Below are 25,364 nucleotides of genomic sequence, written 5' to 3'. Positions count from 1 at the left end.
GGGTGGGGGGCAGTCCCGGGCTGGGGGTTCTGGCAGGGCTGGGGAGCTGGGAGGGATCCTGATATGGAAGATTTACCCCCATGCAGGAGTGGAAAACAGTGCTTTAGCATGTAAGTGGCAGGAGACAGGGCAGGAAACCCGCAGGCAAACTGTGTAATGAGGTATCTTAAGCCTTCTTCTGGTTATGTTGTTCATGCTGTTTTGCCCATCCTCTGGCTTTGCTTATCAGCTAGGCAGCTGCTTAACATATGGTATTTTTTCCAGCGTTACAGAACTAGCCTTTCATTGCACCAGACAATACAGATTTCCCAGAGCAGGAGCTGTGTCAGTGCAAGGGACACTGCAAAATGAATCCTGTCTTTGGGTGGTTGCAGCTGACCTGTTGTATGAACAAACAGTCCCAGACTCCACAGCAGCGCTCACGCGATGGGAAATCCTTCAGATGCAGGGGAAGGCTTAACCTCTTTGCCCAGGGCAGGCAGAAGCAAGACAGAGAACAAGAGACAAGCACAGCTGCTTTCAGGCAAAACACATGCCATAAGAGATTGTTTCACACCTGTGCTGAGGGATCTGTGTTCATGGGACAGAGGGACATTCAGTTTCTATCTCATCCAGCCCTTGTCCTCTCCCAACTACAAAGCAGCAGGGACAAGTGACACAAGTTTTAAGGATGGATATATGCCAAGGAGCTGGAGAAATTTATACCTATTGCACAGCTACTTTTCCAGGAGCGTGTGCATCACAGATGCTGCTGTTCAAGGGGTGAGGTGGAACAAAGAGTAATATTTATACCATTGGCATTGCAATATTTCGTCCTTGCCTTTCATACCTGTCATACTGATGATGAGTTCAGAGATGGGAGCACTAGCCAAAAAAAAAAAAATTGGGTACAAGCGGTTAAATGTCACAGAACAACCTTGAGACAGCAGCCTTCATATTCCTGGGAAAAATCATCCTCCTTCTAAAATCAAGAAAGGATAAGTTCCTGAGCACAATCATGGCTCCATTGTAAGAAAAAGAAATGCAGAGTACCCCTCAAGCATCCTTCCATTATTTCACCCCCAATGACAAGTTGATTTGCTCTTCAGCACAGGAAGTGCATCTTCTGTCCGGGCATGGAAAACACAGAGCACGGCATGGGTGGAATGGGGGCAGCGCTGACACTCAAGCTTTGGCAAGGCAGGCAGGGCTGAAGCCCAGCGTTATTTGAACAGAAGGCCTGGGACTGAAACACTTTGCAGGAAGAGATTAATTCAGTAGGAGGTGGTTACTGCCAGGCAGCCGGGGTTCAAGAGGCTATTTGAGCATCGCAGGTGTGGTCTCGCTGCCAGGCTTGAGCATCTGAAGTTCTTCAAGACATTTTTTTGATGAGGGAAGGGAGAGGGTTCTTCCCAGAAGAAAATATTCTAGGTCCAAGCTTGTGGTCAAGCCCTGTTTTCGGTAACTGCATTGGGTCTTCTTCAGCGCTACAGATTGTTGCCTTTCAGTCTGCGCTCTTGCCTGGCTGACAGGTACTGTGGTGTGACTTTGGTGCATCTTATAAGCGTTGCCACTTGAAATGTTGCGTTGGTTGTTAAGATGCACCTTTCAGATGCATGCGGAAGGTAAAATCTTGCATTCCTCTCTTGGCCTAGATTCAATGAAAAATGAAACAGGCCAAGCAAGACTTCAAGCAGAGCTCTGCCTATATACAGAGCAGAAAAAAAGACCTCTATAATCAGCTCGAAGTAGCTTTCATGAAGGAAGTATGAAAATCATACACTGTCCACTGAAAGTACTGCTTTCCACGATGACTCTAGAGCTCTGATTTTCAGTCTTCTTTTTCTCTCTCTTTGCAGCGGTGTCCCCATGGCCGTCTTCACAAGAACCAGCAGCCATGCTAACACCACCAACCTCCTTCCCTGTGGGGCAGACAACACCACAGAGCCTGGCTTACCACACTCGCATGCCTACTATGCCCTCTGCTACTGTATCCTGATTTTGGCCATCATCTTCGGGAACGTGCTAGTCTGTTTAGCCGTGCTGAGGGAACGCACCTTGCAGACTACAACAAACTACCTTGTGGTGAGCCTGGCGGTGGCAGACTTGCTGGTGGCTACTTTGGTTATGCCATGGGGGGTGTACCTGGAGGTAAGTACATTTTTAGGAAGGATTAGCAGAATTTAACCACAGTACGGGTTCACCAGCACCAGTAGTGCACGCTCTCAGGACAAGCCAACTCTAGTGTAGATTAAGTCCATTCACATTTTAAGCCCATAGCTAGCTCTGGGGCACTTGTGGGGTGGGTGGCAGCCTACAGTGTCACACAGGTGGCCCTCGTAGGCTGGACACATGCTGAACAGATGCACCACAGTCCCATCTGTCAGCAGATACCCTGAACCTTGCTCTTCGTGGCAGAGCACAGCCTCTTTGAGCTTGAATGGGCAGCTGGGCTACAGCCAGTGATGAAGATGCTGGGTTCTGATGTGCTAATATCACTTTCAAATGAGCATCCCTGAAGCTGACTCCACCAGCCAGAAGGGTTGCCAGTGAGTACCATGATGATTCAGGAGTGGTAGGGAAGGCAATAGGGTGGAAATAACTTGCAGGAATTCATCTCAGAGCCCAGATCAATCCCTACTCCTACTGGCCAGAAGACAAACAAGGGCAAACAAATCCTCATCTCCTGTGGAGTTTAAGAGCCTTAATGTCCATGGTGTTAGGTCAGGTCCAAGTAACATTCCCAAACTGGCTGACAAAAGAGATGAAGCCAAAGAACATACTTCAAAAGCTGAGTCGTGTGAGCATTTTCACAATAGCCTCAAAGGACTCAGGAAGGCTTTGGGATCTTATTCTCAATTTCCCTCATCTTTGCGCACTGGACAGTGTAAAAATATACTGGCTTGACCGTGCACAGTGTGGACAACCCGGTCACATGTAGGGCAGCAAAGATGGAAACCAAATCCCCCCACACTAGAGCAAAATCCTGAATTACTGAAGCTGCTCCTGGGGCAAATATTTTGACTCAGGTAAATACATGATGCTACAGCTGACATTTTTATCTGTTTTCTTCAGCGTTTTTATACTAACTCACAATAGTTGGTAGGTCTAGAAAAAATACTGTGAATATTTATAAGCCACAAGCTTTCAGCTGAGCCCTAGTACCCTCGTGCTAACAGAGACAGAATAAGCTTCCAAGCCATGATCTTGCTGAAGCCTCATGCTTTTTCTGTAAGGGGCAACCCAGGATCAGGCCGAAGACCAGAGGAAATAGTCTGCTTGCAGCTGCCCACCTTTGGGGGACCTCTCTCCTGCAAAGCAAAGCAGAAGCAGGGAGGGATTTTGACTTGTGCATTGGACTGTGCAGTGCAGGAACAGAAAGTAGGACAAAATAGGATATCACTAGCAAATGCCAAACCTGCTATGCAGGTATAGGAGATTTGACCAAGTAGCTGGGGACTGTCAGTGGCTCTACAGCCCTCCTCTGCCAGCGGAATTTGTTGGATAGTTCACACAGCTCTGAGCTTTGGCACCCAGCCTAGGCTTTTCCCTTGAGTTAATCCAAGCCTCTTTCCCCCCCATGCCCACTGCAGTCTCAGAAAGGCTACAATTAAGAGAAATTAAGGGTTTGCTCTGTGCATAAGCATTATTAATAAGGGCACTGACCGTTAATTATTTATGCATAACATTGCTGTGGATTGAAAGAACAAAGAGAGCATGATGATACTGCATGTGTGGTCATGTTCCTGACAAAGTCAATAGCAACATTTAGACTAATCTGTGTGGAGCGGTCCTGGAAGTGGCCCGCGGGATGCGTACAGCTTGGTTGTGTTACATCGACTGATTAAAAAGCAAGGAATAAGTGTGTGTGGGGGGAAGTCATCCCAGCAAGACAGAATTATAGTCTGCAATTTCATTACAACTGAAAAATATTATTAGAAGTCCAATTTTATTTCAGACTGGAAAGGTCTATCACCTCAAGCGTATTCCAATCTTTAATAAAATCACAACACGCTTTGCATTAGAAAAGATTTGGCACTCACTCTCGCTGTGGGACTGAGGCACGTCTGTGAAGCAGCCTCTGCCCCCATGCAGTACTGTGGTCACGATTTGTGAGCATGACTGTAGGTCCATTCCCCAGTTGTGTTTGTAGACCCATTCAAGATTCATTTCCATCTGTGGAGCTCGGATAACCAAAGCAGCTGATCCAAGAGTCACCCAAACAACAGGGAGGAAAACCCAGAGACATCCCAAACTACCACTCCCAGCATTACGGATTATCTCCCGGAGAACTAGGCTGTAGGACTCCAGCAAGACTAGGATTTAAAGAACAGTCCACAAAGTCCCAAATTCATTTAGATATTTGCTGCTGTTTATGATTTAGCAATGCTACCAATGAAGCAGAAATGGCATCATGCTTCAGTACACTATGGGCCTATAAACTACCAAGAAATCATACAGTCCCCAAAACAATACCTATTCATCTACTGAGCGTTTGCCAAACCAGACATGTGAGACCTTGCCTTAATTTATGGAGAAGCTAAAGGTGGATGAAAACCTCAGAGTTAAATGTCACTTCTGAACTTTGTGCTTTACACTCAATTTTTAGAGCCGTCTGTGGCCTGGAACTTCTCCATTAAATTTGTCATTTTATCAATCATGCAGACCAGAACTGTTTCTTTATTTCAAGTCTTTTGGGAAGACTGTGACAGAGCAACAACAGGAACATTTTATAACATCAAAATCCTCATCTCCATCTACTGAAGTTTCTGGTGCAAAAATAGTGAAATCTTCTGGGGTCAATGGTTAGGTCTATTATACCAGTATTATTATACCATGACTTATAGTCATTGTATAGATTGAGGAGGATATGTAGCAGCATGGCCTGGAGCATCCTTCTCACTCTTCTCACAGCATCCAGTTCTACCTCCAAAGGGCAAAAAGCTTCAGAAGGTGATTGTTACTGAGATCCAGTCTGCAGCTCTGTTTAAAGCATATGAGAGTATTGCTGTCTCCTCTTCTGTGGCTCTCACCGGAGCAGCAAGACCTACAACTGCTCTTTGAGCTCAAGGAGCTCACCAGACTACCATCAAAGGATGGACAGAGAACTGAGTTACTGCAGCTCAGCAGTTTGTCACTTGCCAGCAGGCCTGACCACCTGTGACCCCCAAGAAGAACACTCTCTTACCACAAAACGCTTCAAGGAGCGTGCTTAGGATGCACTGCTACTTACATGCCTGTCATCACCTGAGGCAACTTTGTGTTCATATGTTCCCATCTATGTACTCCTCAATACCTCCTCATCAAATATATCTGATTTACAGAGGTTCTTTTGTTTGTTTTTAAGGATTCAGGAGAGTGATGTATTTGCAAAAGTTTGCAAATGCACAATGATTTTTTTTATTCTTTTTTTTTTTCAACTGGAAGACTTCCTATAGGGTTGGAAAGTTAAAAATAATAATATTGTGATTTTTGTGGATAAAGCAGACTGATCATCAAGAAAGATGAGGTGAGAGTCTGACCTGAATAGTCCATAGGGAGCTTTAACATTTCTTTGACAGAGACGGGATTTCATTCTGGACCCTATTCCCACTCCTGCCGCACATGCACTGAGGGGTAATGAGAGATTGTATCAGCTCATCTCTCTGTGGTTTGCTCTCATCAGCTGTAAGAGAATAATATTTGACCATCCACCTCACCCAGGCAGTTGTGAGGATATATTCAATTAATACGTGTGATGTGCTTTGAGATTTCTGGACAAAAGGCACCAGAGGGATAAAGAACAGGTACCCTGCCAGCACATGAAAACCAGAAATGCACACTAGCAAGTTCTAGCTGATGTATCACAGATAAGCAGAACAGAGCAATAAAAGGAAGAGCAGAGATAGAATTTTTAAAATTATGACCAAGGCCTATAATAAAAAGAGTCTTCTTAATTTTTAAATTCTGGGTTCGTGTACCCCACAGGTAAATATTAACTACTTCACCAACTTCAGCATAGCTACTCCCCGTTTTAGAAGTTGTGGCTGGTAGAAGCGAGGATGGGTTTTAAGCCCAAATGTTTTGATCTGTCAAGCATCCTCTTAAAACAAGCTACAGGTTAGTATGCAGGTGGTGTGATCTGAATGCATCATCCTGAGAGGATTCACTTCAGAGCCATTCCCACCCCCACCTTCTTCAGTTTTAATGGTTCACATTCTTGGCCTTTAGAGTTTGAATGTGTTCAGGACCTTGGAAATTCCCTCAGTTAAGTGCTTGTACATCTGCTGGGCTAGTGGCAGCTGGCTTTTATGTGAACACCTGGCACCAGCTTCTGGTGAAATATTCTTTAGACTCCACAGATCACACAGACACTGCACTGCATTCTGCCTCAGACTACAGAAACACCACTTACTGGGTCTCACTGCAAAGGCTTGCAGCATTTTTAACTTCTTTTAATATTCTGAGGTGATCAAGCAGATCTCAAAATCTGCTTCTAAATAAAAAATGGTGTGAGGTTTCCCTGAAAACTAAACCTGCCTGTTAAGGCCCCTAATTTCAGAGGGACAACCTTTAGCTTGCACGTCTTGTAGCCCACCTAATCATGCAGAAAAGCTCTACAGGTTTGGTTTGGTGGTGTTTTGGTTGTTGTTTGGGTTTTTTTTTCCCTTTGCTTGTTTTTTTTTAGAAGAAAACAAAGGAGCCTGACAAGTATCAGAGAACTGAAGATGAAAGCACGGTTCCCTACTGCATTTTGTGAGCCAATTCCCATTTGTCTCCGGTGCACTCATTCAGGGTCAGAGGGTCAGATGGCAGACTGCCTCGTTCAGTACCTGACTTCTGACACGCAGCAGCAGCAGGGTCCCGCAGAGAACACCCTAAAGACACAGGTCACCTCAGCAAGTTTTCTGTGCCCACGTGTGGGAATTCTGGCACAATCAAAACCATTTAAATTTCTAAGGATTTTTTTTTTTTTTAAACAACTCCTGCAGAGTGAATTTTGTGTTCATACAAAGGGGTCTCTGCAGGAAGCCATGTCCTTCCTAGCCGTTGACACTTGCTGTGGGGTGGACCCACTGCCTTAGAAGCCAAGCTTAATTGTGATACACTCTCTAGCCTTATCTGGGATGGGTGTTTCTGAGTGGGTCTTGAAAACTTCTCTGCTCCACTGCCTCACTGTCAGAAAGTTTGCCTTCATAACCAGTTTGTACCTCTCCTCTTTCCACTTAAGGCTGTTGCCTCTGGTCCTCCCACCATGCACTGCTGTGAAAAATCTGGCTCCATCTTCTTAGGAACCTGGCTCAAACTTTCTTAATAAACTCCCACTAGGCACTCGGGGACTGCTGTTAGCCCCCCTGACCACCCCCCAAAGCCAGCTCTTCTCTAGGCTGAGCACGCCCTGTTCCCTGAGCTGCTGCTTACAGGCCAAGTGCTCCAGCCATAGGGATTGTCTTGGTGTCCTCTGTCAGACTCACTCTGGTTTCTCAATGTTTTTCCTGTACTGAAGCCCCAGAACCAGATGTAGTAATCTAGATGCAGTACTCCAGATGCGGTCTAAACGGAAGCAGAAAGATCAGGAACTAGTGCCAGTTCCTGATAGATTCCCAGGATCCAGCTGAAGCAGCAGAATCTATGGGGTTGAAGGATAAAATCCAGGCTCTTTCCAAGCAAGGACTTTTCTCCTTCTTTCTCTCTTTTCCCCCTTCTCCAACCAGTGCAGCATTAGATTTGTTTGCTGTACTTGTCCAACTGGCTTATCTGTTGGATGACAGGCTGCCTCGATGTTCGTCTCTCACAAGAAGTCAGTGCTGAGGCAGACCACCTCTCTCAGAATCAGGCTATCATCCCAGGCCCGAGAAGAGCAATGCCACACAGTGCTTGGAGCTTATTTTTTCAGGTGAAAAAAAAATGCATTTCTCCATCACAAGGATTGGCCACAGCTAAGCTTTCACGATTGCACACTTCAGATTAAAAATTCAAAACAACCAGAACAAAAGCTCAACATGGTAGCAAACCAAAACTCTTTATCCGAATAGCTTGTGAGTTCTCACTCTGATCTAACAATCAAAATCTGCAACTGAGATAAGAATCCAAGTAAGATTTTAGAGAAGCCTCGGGTCTCAGGTCTGTTTCATACATAAATGCATAAAATTTGCAGCACTTTTCCAGCTCACTGCCTGCAAGAGAACTCCAGCAGCTAAGCTGAGAAACATTTTCAGCCCTCAGATTTTCTCAGATAATCCTTAATCAAAGGATACATACAGTGATATCAAATTTAAATCAATTTATCATACTAGGCCTTAAGGGAAGGAATAGCTGCCTCTGTAAGAGTAACTAAAGGATTGAAATCATGGTGCCACTCCTTCTCTATGACCTACCACTGTTTTACCTTGCACACAGCAAGGGTGCCTCAGTTTCCCTCTGCACATTACAATGGACATGGACTCATCTAGCTGTTGAGATACTTGGAGGAGAGCACCTCCTTACACGTAGCTGATCAGGACTCCGTGTGGAACAAGGCTGACAGTTTTGTGGTTGCTGCTGCAGGTGACTGGAGGAGTCTGGACTTTCAGCCGTGTCTGTTGCGATATCTTCGTCACCATGGATGTAATGATGTGCACAGCCAGCATTTTAAACCTCTGTGCTATCAGCATTGACAGGTGAGAGCCAACAGCATCCAGGGGGATAGTCTGGAGATGGGATTGGTCCTGTACTCCAGGGTGGCAGGGACAAGGAAGGGGGTTTTGCACAGGCAGCATTGGTGTCTTCAGGAACATAAACCTCTCTGCAAGTCTATCACTGCCACTACTGCTGTTAATATGGCTCTGCCAACCATGTGCCAGATGTCCACACTTAAGGGCAGAGAGGTATAAGCAATAAAATATCACTAGTCAGCCACAGCCTTTTTGAAAGCAGGAGCCAGAACCGGTCATCTAATTCCCCTTGAGTCTCAAAGAAGTTTTCTCCTTCTGGAGACCTCACTCACAAAGATTTAATAAACCAAATCCTGCCATATACATAGGGAGGAGTGAAGATTATTGCGGTGTAATCTTCAGCCTTGCCCTGTTTTTCTGCATCTTAAAACTGAGGCTATTTTAAGCAACACTGAGGGTTGGGAGCCAAGACCTTGGCACGTGTGGTGCTGTTAGGACTGAAGAGTGGGGAAGGAAATAAACCTGCTGCATGCTGTACCTTTGCAATACGTGGTTCAAGGGTAATCGTACAAAGCAGCTCTGGACGCTGGGTCTGTCCAGTGTTCCTCCATGGGAATCTTTATCCCAGTTTCAGTTTGGCTCTGTCTGCAAGGAAGAGCCCTAGGTCTGTCCTAAAGATGAGACTCCAGAGCCTTCCAAATCTCAGCCTTGAAGAGCTGCATTCCCAGGGGTGCCCAGGTAGCTGAAGAGCCTGGACACCAGCCCCTGGGCAATTCTCTGGCTGTCAACAAGGTCATCACCAGAGCAGGCAGCTGAGGCATATAGCAGGCTGTGGTTGCTCTAGAGACTGCTCTTTCTCAGCAGTGCGCATATAACCTTAGGCGCTTAAGGGAAGAGTGTCATCTGGGGTTTCTAGATCTGTCTGGTATCCCAATCCTTGCAGCTTCACAATGCTTATCTGCAGTGCTGCCAACTAACTCTGATTTCCCCTGTTCCTCCCTCCAATGTCCTGCCTTCTATTTCTACAAATTGTTAATCCCATCGTCTGATCATCTGTGTTCTCCTCTTCTGTTTCTTCACCACATTCATCATCATGTTCCCTACATGGCTTTCATTTCTCCTCTTAAAACCAATCCTTTTTCTCCCTCCATTCTTACCTCTCCTTTCTGGCGCTGGTTTGGTCTGCAGATACACTGCAGTGGTGAAACCAGTTCAATATCAGTACAGCACTGGGCAGAGCTCCTGCAGGAGGGTCTCTCTCATGATCGTGATAGTCTGGATGCTGGCATTTGCAGTGTCATGCCCTCTCCTCTTTGGCTTCAATACTACAGGTAGGTGACATCCCAAACAATAGCACACAGGGAGGGGTTGGAAATGGAGCTGTCCTGTGCGTGGCCAGGTCATTTAAGGTGGGTCTGCAGACTTCCCAAGTTACAGGAAATTTTAGGGAACTGAAAAGCACACTATGAAGGGTAAAAAAATCTTTAGTGCTGGAGAGCAGATGTGTTCTTGTCTGTAAACTCATAATTTGCTCAGGCAGACACTGACTATTGCTCAGAGGACAGACCTGCCTGCTTTACTGCCAAATCAATGCCCATCAAAGTGTCCACATCTACACATCGCCCCCAAACAATCACTCTGTGCACAAAGAGCAAATCTCCAGACGTGCAGCACATCTAACACACACACATATACATCAGATTACTGCAATTTGCCAATATCAACAGGTCCAGACAGGCAGTTTTAAATCTGATACAGGACACAATTCTAAACAGCAAGGACTGCATATTGGCACTGCTTGTGAGAAACCTCCTTCCCATCCAACTGGCTGTCTGCTTCCCCACCTAATCCCTTGAGGAAAGCAAACAATTTAGCCTTCTCCTTGGAAGCAGGTTGGTCTTTCTTCTTCCTCTCACCTAGGGCAGTCCATTCTCCCTAAAGGCAGGGCCGAGGGAGCCTTGCTCCTCATCAAGCCACAGGCAGAAGTCCTCTGCTCCCATCCATCCTCTATGCAGTGCTTGAAGTGAGAAAGGGAGAGGGGGTGGGAAGTGCTGCTGGTCCCCCCTGCCTGGTCCAGACAGATGGGCGTGAAGGCACATCTCTGCACCTAGACGAAAGGAGAAAGGCTCCTCTGACAAAGGATGGGAATAGACATGAGAGAAGAGGGCAGAGCTGTTGGCCAGAAATGCAGGCAGGTGCGTGCTGGGTCATGCTAGATGGCTCTAGGTAGAGTCCATTTTAAGCATCAGTTAGGTGAGTGGGAAGACCACAGTATTATTTGCTGCAACAGAGGCAGGAGATGCTTGCACTCCTTTAGACTGCTTTTGTCCCCTGGCCACCTTTCGACTTGATTTGCCAATGCACCACAGCCTTCCTGTACTAAACCAAAGCAGCTCAGCCGCTCCTCTCTCTCTCTCTCTTCTCCTCCCCAGCGGATCCCAGTGTCTGTTCCATATCCAATCCTAGTTTCATCATCTACTCCTCTTTGGTGTCCTTCTACCTCCCCTTCATGGTGACCCTGCTGCTCTATGTCCGGATTTACCTCGTGCTAAGACAAAGGCAAAAGAAGCGAACCCTCACCCGGCAGGGCAGCCACAGCACCAGCACCAAACCGTGTTACGCACACAAAGTAAGATCCACATGAACGCTGTTGGAGCTGTCAAAAAGGACAGAGCATGCATCATCTCTTCTCCACAAAGGGTCAAAGCACAGAATGGAAAGCATAAAGAAGGGACAATGGCATGTTTTCATCCCATCCCTCACTCATATGCCATAATATTTGATATGCAGAAGCTCCAGTTAAATCCTTTTTGGCACTCTAGAAAGAGGATACTCCCCGTGTGTCTGTGCCCCCTAGAACCAGGAAACTAGAAAAGAGCACAGCCTACTTCAATATTTCTTCAGAGAAGGGTTTTCTCAGCTGTGCATAAGGCTGGCTAATTTCTTCATTTATTGATTTGAATGTCTTCTTTTATTAATTTTTGTTCTAGGAAGCTTCATTCTCAGGGTTTCACAGCCTTTAACATAGATTATTAAAAAAAATACACCAAAAAGACAAAAACACAACCCCCTCTTCATCTAACAGACTTAATAGGTCAAAATGCTTATGGTGCATGAAGCATGTGTTCTGTTGACCTTTCTAGATGAAGTATCTGCAACCATGGGAACCAGCACGATGATTTGAAAGGGATCATCTGGTCATGCATATTTGTTTTGCCCATTTTCTCACAGCGATGCTACATTAAAAAAGTGTAGGTATGTTGAGGGGAACAAGGCCATAAAAATACAAGTGAAATGTGGGCAGAGCAGGTCTTCTGGATGTCATGCTTCTCCTTGATGTGATGGAGGCATAGAGTTGTCCAGTGCTGGTTCACCCCTCTGATAAGCCAAGATCAATCCAGAGGATATGGTGCTAGCTTAAGCCACAAGTGGGGCTAAGGATGACTCCTACAACTCTCCTCATCATCCTTTGACCCAATGAGCCGTCTGGATGGTTCCAGATTCCTCTGTGGCATCCTCTTTTGCAGGAACACATGGAGAGAAAGATGTTGTCAGACAGATGCCAAGGCACCTTTCCCCCCTGTCTCCCACTCAACTGCTCAGGGCAGGAGTTGTCTACCAAAAGGAAGTTGCTGACTGTCTTTGGCCTGCAGCGGTACTGCAGCTTCTGCCATGAGGCATCCCTCACCAAGACATCAGGGACTACACAACACAGCAGGCTGGAAGAGAGGAGAAAGAGTACAAAGCCAGGACTGGAGGTACGGAGGGTCAGTGAAGGCAAAACTGTCAGCTCTTTGAGGCTAGCCCACCAGCAGCCCCGCTTGATCCAGCTTCGGGAGAGGAAGGCTACACAGATGCTCGCTATTGTCTTGGGTGAGTGAGAGCCACTCTGTCTAGTGGGGTGCAAGGGGTGATGCTTTGGGACTTGCAAGAGTATTGAGATCTAAGAAATGCAAGCCAGACACAAACTTCAGCTGTTGCTGCTCCGTCAACTCAGGAGACACAGTGGTGGGACATTTAGGGATCTAGGGTAATGCTCTCGTATATTGAAAGCCAATGATATTAGGGTTTTAGTGTTTTATTTGCTGAGTTTCACTACCCTTTTGTTCTGAATCAGTGGCCAACAAGCACTGCTAGAGGGAGCAACAACCAACACCTTTGCTTTCCCTTCTCCTTTATTTTTCTACTATTTTTATAAAGCTGGAACAATGCTAAGTTTCCATACATGCAGCAGCTCTCAGGTCCAATTACAGAAGGGGAAACTGAGGCAAGGAATAGCAGAGAAACCAGCTCATAGAGCTGGATGGGGAAGCCAGGAGACTGGTGCCCAATTCACCTGTTGTGGTCACCAGATGCACTGCTTCCCTTCATTAACTCAGGAGTAGCAGGGAATTACTGTAGCCCTCTTGTAACTGATGAAAGCGGCAAAGGCTGCAGTCTTTCCCTCTGAGTTATGGTCACTTGCTTTTGTCTGCCACCAGGCCACGTCTGAAGGTCCATCTTTCCATCCATCTGGTTCCAAAGAACTTGAGTTCTTCCCAAATCCCTTTGTATCAGGAATAAAATTCACCTTTGGTTATCTACTAAATGCAGACACATGCATGGAAATAGTAGAGAGGATGGAGGGAGGGGGCAGAGGTGCAGGCCACTTTTCAAGCAATTGCTTCTCTAAAGTCATGGATTGTTCTCTCCCTCTCTCTAAACGCAGGGGCATTCATAGTCTGCTGGCTGCCCTTCTTCCTGATTCACATCCTCAACGCCCACTGCCTGTCCTGCCACGTGCCCCCAGGGCTTTACAGTGCCAGCACCTGGCTTGGCTATGTGAACAGCGCCCTCAACCCCATCATCTACACCACCTTCAACACTGATTTCCGCAAAGCCTTCCTCAAGATCCTCTGCTGCTGACCGCAGGGACAGCACTGGGCTGCACAGGCTGAGGTTTGCAGCAGACTCCTGGGCTGGGCTCAAGGCACGGGGTCCTTCCCTCCCTCTGCGTTACGTGCCATAGGGAGTGATGTGCTGGTGGTTGGTGTGATGTGGTCATTGCCAACAGCCAGGCACCTTCTGCACCAGAGAGAAGAGCAGGAATATGCCTCGCCTGCACAGCTGCTTTCCCGAACCAAACCTCAACACTTATGAGAGTACAAGTGCTTCCCACTTTTGGGGAGGGAGCAGAAGAGGACACCAAGGCAAACCAGTGAGTCCCTCAGCGTTGGGCACTGAGAGGCAGACCCAGGGCCTGCAGTGGAAGATTGGCACACTGCTCCTGAGAGCTCCGTGGAGCAGATGGGACCCAACTGGATGGCATTTCCCTGCTTCCCTCCCTATGTGCTGAGAACACATTTGCCCTCTCACTGCAGGAGCCTGCAGAGGGCACCCAGCTCATGCATGGCAGTCCTAGTAAGAGGGCAGAACATGACCTCTTTGATAAAGATCCTCATTGCTTTGATCCAGAGCCAAGAGCAAAAATTGGGCAAAGAAACTTAGAAACAGAGCACACATGGAGAAATGATGACATCCTTGTTTCCCTCAACGGGTTTGCCCATAAAACTGCATCAGGCTCAGCACTTGAGAAAACTGCTCCAGCTGCAAATGCAACCTTCCTCTGTGCTGCCAGCTTGTATTTTATTGCTCCTTGCAAGGTAGGGAGGTGGCTACTATCCCTCTGGTAGGTCAGGTCACATGAGAAGCACCCTCCTCTTCCCAACCCAAAGACCAGCAATAGATTGGCCACTACTTAACTACCACACCCCCAGCCACTAACATATGAACAAGGCCTCGGGTAGCTCCAGTCATGCCTGAAATAGATTCAAACCTTGTTTTTCAGCTGGGGCAAGTTGCATACACCCTATATCAAAACTTCTTTGTGGTCTGTTTGGAACCAATCTCTGTGCTCCTCTCTTTGCCAGGAGCACTGCTAGATTAAGGCTTTGTCCCATCTGACTGCTGCATTAACTCCTGTAACAGCCCACACCTGGGGGATAGCTGTTTCAGTAACATCCCTCCCAGTAGGAAAGGATGTAGGATCAGACCCAGGACTCTCCCAGGCTCCCCTCTCTGCCAGACTCGTTAGCACACAGTACATCTGTACATCCCAGCATCCAGGAGCTGGCCAAATACAACCCTGCCATGGTCTCCTTTCCTCGCAGTATTTTACAAAGCCATCTCCAGTAGTTCCTAGAAGAAAACACCTGACAAGCCAGACCATAAGCTGGTCTCATGTCAGGGCACTTCTGTGCTCTTCCTCCTTGGACAGACAAACATGATCTGGGACAGCCTCAACACATTTCTCTAATTTTCCCCCCTTGATGTACAGGATTAGAGGCTCCAGCTCTCACTCCCAAGACTAGGCTTATCTGTGCTATTAGCTGTGCTTATTTGACAGCTTTTGGGCATAATTCTATGTGTGCTGTCTCTGCCTCTGTCCCTGCCACTGCTCCTCCATCCAGGAAAGGCTTTCTCTCTTTCCTAATATAAAGCCAAAACCACAACCCTCCACCTCTGGAGCACATAGCAGAGCTCAAGCTGCTTCTTCGGTTTGTCTGAGTTTGGGGATGAGATGCTTGTGAACAGCATATGTTGTTTCCCTGGGGAGGTGCCTTCCATACTGCATTGTAACTGCACTAATCCAATAAAACATGGATGTAATTTCAAGGTTTTGGTTCTTCTGTGGTGAACATAGTCCTTTCACAAGCCTTTTCTCACTTGTAGCCCTCCTAACACTTTCCCATTACAATCTGATCGTCCACCTGGACACCCACAAGAAGCCTTTATTATTACTTGCATTTTACTTGCAACGGAGAAAGAAATCAGCGGCTGCAGAAAGCGCTTCCAGCAGATGAATTCTGAAAATATGGTCAATTAGTTTCCCAGCTACACTAGACAGGTGTGAGGCAGCGTTATTCCATCTGGTCGAAGGTGCTGGACAGCACAGGAGGTACTCAACACACAGGATATTGGGCCTATTGATCGAGTTAATCAACCCATGGACTGATTGCTGCTCAAGTAATTCTTATTAAGATGCTTCATAACACAGATCACCAGAGACTAGTTTCAATTGCTTTATATACACAGTTACCAGAAAGGTGGAAACAGGAAAAAAGATCTTTTAAAGGGTGACTAGGTCCATTTCAAGCCCTGCCCTAGCATCTCTCAGGTGTCATTTTCAGTCTGATCTTACTTGAATCCAAATTTGTTCTTCAAGCAGTGATCCCTCAGGACAGAGAGGAGGAACAAGAGGTGTGGTGGAAAGCCAAGCCATTTTGGTACCATTTTGGTACCCACACAGCTACGACGGATGAAGAAAATTGCATATCTAAAAGATATGATCCTTTAGGTAACAATTAAGATTTGAACTACCAGATTACAGAATTAATGGCAACCTCTTGAACAATAACCTGCTATAGACACCAAAAAACCCTCAGAATATGCATCACAAAACCCATCCACAATTACAAAAACTCAACACCAGAAGAAAACAATCTCTCTTCCCCCTCCCTCAAGCACTGGTTGAGCTCCATGCCCAGCTTTACTGCGTCAATATGAACACAGGTGGCCTCACAGGAAAGAGCAAGGAACAGAAGCAATCAAACATGCAATGAGTTGACATCCTCTCAACCTCCCCAGCAAGCCAGAGCGATAGCTAAGGAGCCCCCCAGGATCGGTGCTTCACAAACCTCCACTCATAATTTGCAGTAGAATAATCTGCACCTCTTCATTTTTTAACTGAAATGCTTCCTCCTAACCTTCATTTTCTGCAACTTTTTCATCCTTGCTGGTTTTTTTTTTTCCCCTGGCTTCACAACTGGCTGGAAGAGGAGAGGCAAGCTGTGACTCTGTGCTCTTCTGAAGAACCACAGATGTTTTACAAGGTTTCATTTACATGTTGATATTCACATTAGAAGAAGCTTTCAAGAATGTAGAGACTTCTGCTCCTGCAGAGAGAAGGAGGGAGCTCGGAGACTGCTGCAGGCTGCAAATAACTCCCGGTGTCAGGAGACCTGCTCTGCCAGCACTGCTGGGCAGACATGCAGGCGCAGCAAGGGGTCCTGCCGTCTGTGCTCACCTTCACTCTCCTCCTGAATGGGATTCCTAAGGTCCCCTATGCTGGATGCCATTTGTAAATGAGCCAGCAGACAGAATAGCTGGGAAGCATCTCTTCTGTAGCTGAGGAAAGTTAAAACCCTTTGGAGACGAAGGAGAGCTGGCAAAACCTACTGGGAACAGCAGCCTCCCCCCTTGCAAGGTACAAGGCAGCCATCCAAGTACTGCCTGTCTAGACACAATTACAGCACGCCTGAGAAATGGACTGAAAAACACCATTTATCCCATGCATCCACCATTTCTCCAGGCAGATGAGTGGCCTGGCTGGCAGAGCTGCAGGAGCCCAGATGAATGAGCTGCTGGGCTTGTGTACCCCCATGGCTTGCTCAGTGAGCTCTCCATGGGTTATACTCACTCAGGTTAACAGACACTCGTAGCTCTTTCACAGCACCACACATCGACTCGGGCTAAGTCACAGAGTCCTCATCCCACTCTGGAGGGACATGAGGAACTCTAATGATGACTGCAAGTCTGAGGTGCTTTTTTTTAGAGCATAAAACACACGAACAGAACAGTTGTGAATCCGTAGTTCAAAATAAGAAGTTTTTCAAAATAAATGGCAAGAGCTTGACTCTGGGCTGAAAAGGACAGCCAGGCAGTAACTTACTCTCCATCATGCCTCTCAATCTGCAAGCTCTCCTCAGGTTGCTGAGGTGGCCGTGATAGTAGAGGCTATTTTAGGTGAATATGGATCATCTGGAAAACAAGGCAAGACAAGACAATCTGCTCTGAGCAGTTCTCAGTCACTCACTCCTATAAGCATAGAAGGCAGAAGCAAGCAGAGAGCATCTCCATAGCTCACTGCTTCACAGGCCACCAAAAATTTCTATTTAGGCTGCTGTATGCTGGTCTTTGTAATTTCTTCTGTGGCTTACTTGGGTGCGGGTGCAACAGGAGATGCATGTCACAGACGAGAGCCCCATGTGTGCCCCACAGCTGCCCAGTTCTCAAGGGCCATAATTTAAACTTCAGTTCTAGTAGCAAAAAACAGAGGTTACCCAGGTTACTAAAACCTTAAATGGTACCAGGCACCAAACCGAAGCCATCCAGAGATAAAATCAACTGGGTTTATGTTCAGTTTTACATTGTAAAGCGTAAACAGAGAAGGAACCACAACACATTCTTCCCCCTTGGAGGCAGCAGCAGGCACTACTGGCTCCAGGTCACAAAGGAGTATTTAAATAAGGAAGTACAAAGGCCCATGGGGCATAAGGTAAAACAATACTCCTCAAGCGAAAGCTGCCTGCTGGGAGGGCAAGGAAATGATGGAGCAGGTGGGTTTCACCTGCCAGCATGGCCCCACTGCTCTGTGGATGACACTGCTCAGCTAACATGCTCTAGCACACCTCTCATCAGCTGTTGGACACGTCTTAACAATCCCAGCTACAACCAGACATTAAAAAAAACACATTCACCAGACTACAACAAGGACAAAGCAAAGTCTTGCAGAAAAACACACCTCCCCAGGGTTAAGGCTGGGCCAGCCACTGAGTGCTGACAGATGCTCTCTAACCCCTCTCCCTCCCCAAATGGGAAGGGAAAGGGAATGAGGCAGCGAGACTTACAGACTGGAAAACTAAACATCTTTACTAAAACAATAATTAAAACCCTCCACTATATACATATATATACAAAACTGGTATCTAACCCAACTCCCTCCCCAATAGCAATCCCCAGTGATTCTGCAGAGCAGGGGCACCGGGATGTCTCGGGCTCAGCGGTAGGGGGAAAATGAGCACAGGAGCTGGATTCAGGAACTCAGGAGTGGGATCAAAGGCAGAAGATCAGACAGAGTCCTCCTTGGACACCAGCCACTGAGGAAGAGGAGCTTAACCCCCATGATCCTCCTGCTTGGTAGAAAATATGACAGATATTCAAAATGCAAAATGCAAAATGCAAAACCATGCTGTTAACTTCAGGATGTGCAGTCTCTTAGAAGAGACTGAGATGAAAGGTTAAGAATCACTGACCAGAATTGGTTCCGTTGGCTCAAACTATGACACTCCTTAGAGGATGGACAGGCCAGCTACTCAACTGAGCAAAGCTGGATGCCGCTGTGGGGCTAAGCATAAGCAGCTGCCCTTTGGGGTTAGGAGTACACCTGAAGTCTGCTTTATTTTACCCTCTCTGAGGGGGATAGGAGTGATCTGGGGAGCTGCTTCCCCAAGCCAGTCCTCTGTCCACAGCTGGGGTCAGCGCAATCAGGATAGCAGCTCCTCTGGAAGGAGCAGCCTTACACAAGATGGAGCTTGGCCTAAGCTTATTGTAAATTAAAACCCTGTCTCAGTCACTGTTACTGATGTGATGGCTTTTGAAGAACGTCTAATCAATGCCAGCATTTCAAAGAAGGATCAACAGGCTGCAGGCTGCTGATATGGCGATGCTCAGAAAATTACAAATAAGAATTGCGGACACTCAGAGGATGCTGGTATCTATCTGATTAGTTTCAGCCAAGTGTGTGATGGTTTGCTCACAAAGTGATGACAGGCTTTGGCAGCCTTCACCCTGCAAACGCTCCTGGCTGTGAGGTGTCTCATCTGCCAGAAAGAATGAGCACATCAGTTCTTTCTCAGACCAATGCAAGTACCTCAAATCAGCATTAGCCTCTGAATGAATCACTGAAGTGAACTTTTCCTTATCCTATGGTAATAATGAATTAACCTACTTGTCTTGTCCTGGTGGTATCTTACTACCTGACATGCTGCCTTAGGAGCAAAGGAAGGCTCACGTGGCTGCAGGCAACTCAAGGTGTGAGGAATTCAAAAGAGCACTTCTTCAAAGTCAGCATCAACTGCTACATACATCTTGCTGAACGACACTGAACAGGAGGTAGAAGTTATATCCCAGACCAATCCTGCCTTTCAATCCCAAATACCACTGATCCAGCTGTGCTCTGTTACTCTCCAAACAGTCAATCTCAATTCAAGACAGAAAGGTGACATTTCTCTTTCTGCTTTCCTGGCATCACCCATGCCATCCTTCCTTGGTTTCATACTGGCTCAAGCACTAGAACGGGAGTCCATCAGCTCTGATGCCAACCGCACCTTTCTCTAACAGGGATGCTCTTTCTCCCAGGCCCAGTTGAGGAATTCTCCAGAGCCTCCTTCACGAATCGGGTCACACATCAGTGAATCTCTTCCTGCCAGACATTGGTCTCATCTCATCCTTGAATGTCTCTGGAAATGTGAAGCAAAGAAAAAGAAAACCCCTAGAGCCGAAGAAGAAAACGAACATAATTAAAAATTAATTTCAGTATAATGATTTAAGCATCTCAGTGAGACAAGCACCAGGCTGCTGTTATGTTTGGCAATGTGGGGAAGACCTTTCTGGCTCCCTGCCTTGGGGACTCTTGTCAGTTTTAATAGGTTTTACCCTGCAGCTGTGAGCATAGCAAATTGAACAGCATAAATAAAGGCTACGTTTCACTGGACAGAAGCACGCTTACTATGGGACCTTATTTCTGCCACCTTATGCCGTGGCAGAAGGGCTGTGATGCAGGTAGATGGCTCATCTTGCTGTGCCTTAGCCAAGAGGCAACAGCAGTTGTCGGCCTGCAAGGGACTCCCACAAGTATTTGCAATGGCACTGGCTGAAGGGAGCAGGGAAGCTGGGTATCAGGCCTTAGTTCAGCACTCAGTGCCCTCTCAGCCCGAGGTCTGAAGGCCACCAGCGTTACTCTGTAGCCTTTTGCCTTCCTGAGTAGAAGTATGGGAGCTATTGCTAAGCTTCCTGAGGACAACAGAATGCTGCTTCCTCCTGAAGACACGCATAAAACAAGGGATGTAAGAAGGCACATGCCAGTGTCTTCTGCAGCTCGGTGTTGGCAGTACTGCACATGGACATACCGCACAGCTCCCACTCCTTTCTTTCCTGACCTTGCCAAATCCTAATCATCCTGTTTGCCTTCCTCCCAGATGCTCCATCTTCTGCTCCCTTCCTTGAAGATGCTGCATCTCTCTGAAGACTTCGGCTGCCTGCCAGTCTCTGTGTTCTCTCCTATCCCATCTCACTCAGCTTCATCTTAGGAAAGCATCTGGCTTTCCTCAGGGTTGGTTTCCTCAGCTGTTTTTCAGCACATAGCATTAAATTTAACATTACAATTGCAGACAGTTCCATTCCAGTCTGGGAAGGGGAGTATAAAAAGCTCAGGACAGATTTGTAGCCTTTGCTGACTTCCTGCAAGATGTTTGCTATGTGACTTCAATACGTCCCCTGATTAGTTCATCAAAAAGCAAACCAGCTGTTCTCCTATGTAAGGAGGGAGCAACGAGCCCAAACCATTGCTACAAAGCCACCTTCATGTCATGCTTTGCAATGCATGTCCAATACCTCAGAAAGGCAGTCAGCTCAAGAGAGGAAGGTATCACACGTGCAGTCTGGGAATGGGTCCAGGAACTCTGTCCAAGGACCTCTTTTCTTTTGTGAAAATCTGTGCTGGGCCATGACATTTACGGGTTATAGTTTTTAGATCTTGACTACCAACATGCAAATCAACCTGCTTTGCAAGTACAGATGGGTGAGACATATTGTCCTGTAGGGCCACAGCCATGAACCACAGCCATTGCCTTTCCCACAACAGTGGTCATCCTCTTGACCAGAAAATGCTTTACACAGTAGCAGAGGGATAAGGGAGGCAGGAAGCTGGCTAACCCCGAGCTGTCTGGCAGACCCAGAAGCCTCTAGTTATCATTTCTTTACATATGATCCCATCCCCACTGCATAGCTGCTTAAATTTTCAGACTGAACTTTGAAACCACCGGGGTTAACCAGATAACCTGTTCTCAGCCAAACCTGCTTCCCAAAGAGCTCTGCAAGATGCTCAGACACAAGATGTTCAAACAGAGCAGGCTTTCTCTGAGGTTTTTGAAATGATGGTGGGGTGCGAGCAAGGCCAGAAGCTGGAGAAGGTACATCAGAAACATGACAGAGCACCCACTGTGTTGCACCTTCACCTGATCGGTCTAATTAAACCATACAGACAACAGATGTAGAAGTAGCCAGGCAGTTAATCATCACCTCACCGAGAGGCAGAGAAGGTATTGCCCTTCCAGGCCAGTATCCCACTGGAGAGGAGACTGCCCGCTCTGATAGCCACCATGCGCACTGGGAACATCAACAGGGAAACAAGAACATATTGCTGCAGGAAGATGTTAACTACTTCCGTGCCAGCACCAACTTTGCCAGTCTAGATCCAACCTCTCAAAAGGATTTAAATTCATTCTCTTTTTTGTCTGAAAAGTCCTATTGTGTCTACAGAATGCGCTTAAGGAAAGATGGTAACATGCGCTTGAACAGCTTTAAGAGTCTGAAGGAGTGCTGCATTACCAGAAAAGCTATGAGAACCCCAATGAATTACATAGATCACCCTAGAGTACCGCAACTAAGACCATTAAACTAGTCTGCACCATCATCTATTTTTTTGTACGCCTTCCATATCACAGAGTAAATCTCTCTGAAATTACTGAGAGGATGGCTTAAACGTTTTATTGGGGTCCTTTGCCTGCCAACTCAGGTTATGAATCAAAAATCAAGAGGGCTCAGGAAGAAAAGAAATAGCTACCCAACACTTAAAAAGCACCTCTGAAACACACCTGGAACCAGTTTTTCTATGCATAAAAACTCCATTATCTGAAAGCCCTCTGGACCTGGGAGATATAGAAATAAATTGAACATCCTGCTAGAACACTTCCAGTCTTGGGCAGCTTCTGCAACCCTGCAGAGCAACAGAAGAGCGGATCTAGAAACTGTCAGTCAAGGCTGATACAACCTGTTGTGGACACCGTGTCCGAGCAATTTAGAGGATGGATAGGGTGGCTGAATGTGTCAGAGAAGAAATTACACACCTGAAGGAAAGGAGAAAACATTTTTGTGATAAATCAGTTTGATTTTTCCTCCTTAACACATTTTAAAGCACACCCTTGAAACTGCTGAAGAGTCGATATTACAATAGCTCTGAAAGGAGTACGTTACTGAGCAGAATACTGATGAAGCGGTCAGAAAGGCACAGGACTTCGCATTTAACATGTGGCCCTGTCAGTTATTTTCATCAGAAATAGAAGAGCATGAAAGATTTTTCTTTAACAAGGATGACATTGCACTAGAAGTTGCTAACGGAAAATTGTTGAAGGGTCCAATGTTCTTGTAACACACTATCTCTGTTGTATCCTGCTCTGCTCTTTTGTATTCTGCCATTTGGGTACGGAGGGCAATCAAGGATGTTCTTGCAGTCTTCTGCGCTAAGTAAAGTTAGTTTAGCACAGAAATTTTTCCATTTCATATTCATTTAAATATTCACTTCTCAAAGTTTACTTTTCTTCGTGTGTTTTTGAAAGAAACTAGATCTCTGCATAGAAATAAAATAAAAACTTTCTAAATTAATATGAAATACATTGCTTAAGTTTTACCATATGAACTAAGAAGACTGGCAGATAGACTGGAAACTTGTGTAAACACAACACATTAAGGTTGTTTCAGGGTTAGTGCAGTTTTGTCAGCTAGTGAGTTGAATAGCTGGTCGAATTTTGCCCAATCGAAAATTGTTCACTTTGTGCAGTTCTGATGCATACATGCACACATGTACAAGCTAAACAGAGAATTAACAGGAAAAACCTGATCGGCACAACTGGAGAATGACGAGGATCACAGCAGCATGGAGAGACTGGAAGGCCAGGAAGAAGATCAGAAGGGTTATTGAGAAAGGCACGTTACTGGCACTTAGTTTAGCAGGCCGCTAAGACCCCAGTATAGCTACATGTAGCTTCTCAGGATGCCCGGACTGGGAGGCAAAGAAAAATGAAGAAATCATAATCATTCATGTAGGTGGGGCAGGATGGGGAGATTAATCACAGCTAAGTCCCAAAGGGTACAAAAATCATAGAATGGTTTGGGTTGGAAGGGACCTTAAAGATCATCTTGTTCCAAGCCCCCTGCCATGGGCAGGGACACCTCCCACCAGACCAGGTTGCTCCAAGCCCCATCCAGCCTGGCCTTGGACACTGCCAGGGAGGGGCATCCACAGCTCCTCTGGGCAACCTGTGCCAGTGTCTCAGCACCCTCTTAGTGAAGATAGCAATAAGGCTACCAACTTAAGAAGAATGCAGACAATACAACAGCTAACATGCGTGATCCCCTGTGCCTTCACAGAGCACCCCTGACAGACCTCTTGATGCCTGAGTGCTGGGCTGACTCGGGAATTTTGATGGATATGAAAGTGTCAATGAATGAGAAGTTTTAAAACAGTCACCGTCCCCTCCCCTACGGTCTTGCACTAATACCTGCAATATTTTACATACAGACACTGCAGAAACAAGCACTGCAAGGTCCCAACACTGCCATCGTATCCTGAATTACTCTTGAAAGAAGAATGTAACAGTTTTGTTTCATTAGAGACCCCTGCCTTTTGAGACAGGCAGACCTCCTACCTCACACCATGTATCCAGGACACAATCTCTCACATTTCCCAGTGCTGCATCAAAATTAACAGTCATAAGCTACTTCTGGGAGTGAGGATGCTAGTCCTGTACTTGATGTAGTTTCTGTAGCTGAATTACTCCCCATAATCTCTGTTTAAAGACAGCAGTAAAGCAGCATTTGCACCACTTCTTTAGGACCCAGCCAGGAACAGATATATTAAAATCTTAAAACATTAAAGATATGCTGAAGAAGAGCAAACTGCAGATTAATCTTTAATTTCTTTAGGGCCAGCGGTATTAACTGTAGTATTTTCTTTTAAGTTTAATGCAGGTAGTAGAGTTCTTATGAGGAAAGGGACAGGAGGGTGTCTTTAACACTTCCAGGTCTATTAAGGCATTCTGTTTGGAACCCTGCTCTGTGATAGGATCCTACTCCTAGATGAGTCACCTAGCACAGGCTGCTAGGTCAAGTTTCCAGGAGACATCTTCTTGAGCACTGCACTCATGTTCTCTGGTACATCACTGCTGTCACACATTGAGGAACCAGTGTAATGAATAATAAAAAAAAATTTATTGTTGCTTTGTTACGTAAAAAGAATAAATCCAGGAATAGAAAGTAAGGGGCATAAAAAAGAGGAAAGCGACATAACTAATTCATATTGTAAAACAAGGAGCCACAAGAATCTTCTCTAAACACCTTTCCCCGTGATACACCTGATCCACAGCTCCATTTCACCGACACTTGTGTAGCCTGCTATTTGACCACTGCTGGGACAGCTGGGAAGAATGGTGCATTCATCATCATTCATATGCTGGCACAGAAGTCTTAGTCCGTACAGGTGAAAGGGTAGAGTCAAATAACCCCACCTCTTCTACAGGACACGGATGAAACACTTTTTCTCCATTCTGGCTCTAACGTCACAGACTGGGACTCCTGAGGCAAGATTTTTCACAGCCAGGCTGAGGTGGAGGGCTTCCTCCTGGCCCAGGGAACATTCTGCACTGCAGGTGGCCAAACAGAGAAGTACACATACAGTTGTCCCTGGTGCCACTGACACAGCAGCACTTCCAGTCAGTTCTTTTCAAGGACACAGATGCTGGCAATGGCCACAGAACAGTGTGTTAGACTGCGGCAGGATCTCTCATCAAGTTGCTGCATGATGTGACGACCACACCACTAGGGTTTTCTAGAAAAATAATTACCTGTAACATCCATTGGGTATGGAATGAGAGTCCC

General features: G+C 46.3%; 1 protein-coding gene across 1 annotated transcript; it reads left to right on the top strand.

The window, feature by feature from the left end:
- The first annotated feature begins 1,846 nt into the window (after positions 1-1,846).
- Positions 1,847-13,531, top strand: DRD3 (dopamine receptor D3). Its single transcript, XM_009871512.1, has 6 exons — positions 1,847-2,130; positions 8,506-8,618; positions 9,801-9,943; positions 11,045-11,241; positions 12,140-12,485; positions 13,321-13,531. The coding sequence occupies exons 1-6, from the start codon at positions 1,849-1,851 to the stop codon at positions 13,515-13,517; spliced, it is 1,278 nt and encodes a 425-aa protein (XP_009869814.1). The 5' UTR covers positions 1,847-1,848; the 3' UTR covers positions 13,518-13,531.
- Positions 13,532-25,364: the final 11,833 nt, after the last annotated feature.

This window comes from Apaloderma vittatum, unplaced genomic scaffold (assembly GCF_000703405.1).
Source record: "Apaloderma vittatum isolate BGI_N311 unplaced genomic scaffold, ASM70340v1 scaffold29086, whole genome shotgun sequence".
Lineage (NCBI taxonomy): Eukaryota > Metazoa > Chordata > Aves > Trogoniformes > Trogonidae > Apaloderma > Apaloderma vittatum.
Note: the sequence above shows the minus strand (reverse complement) of the source record. Positions and strands in the feature narration are given on the sequence as shown.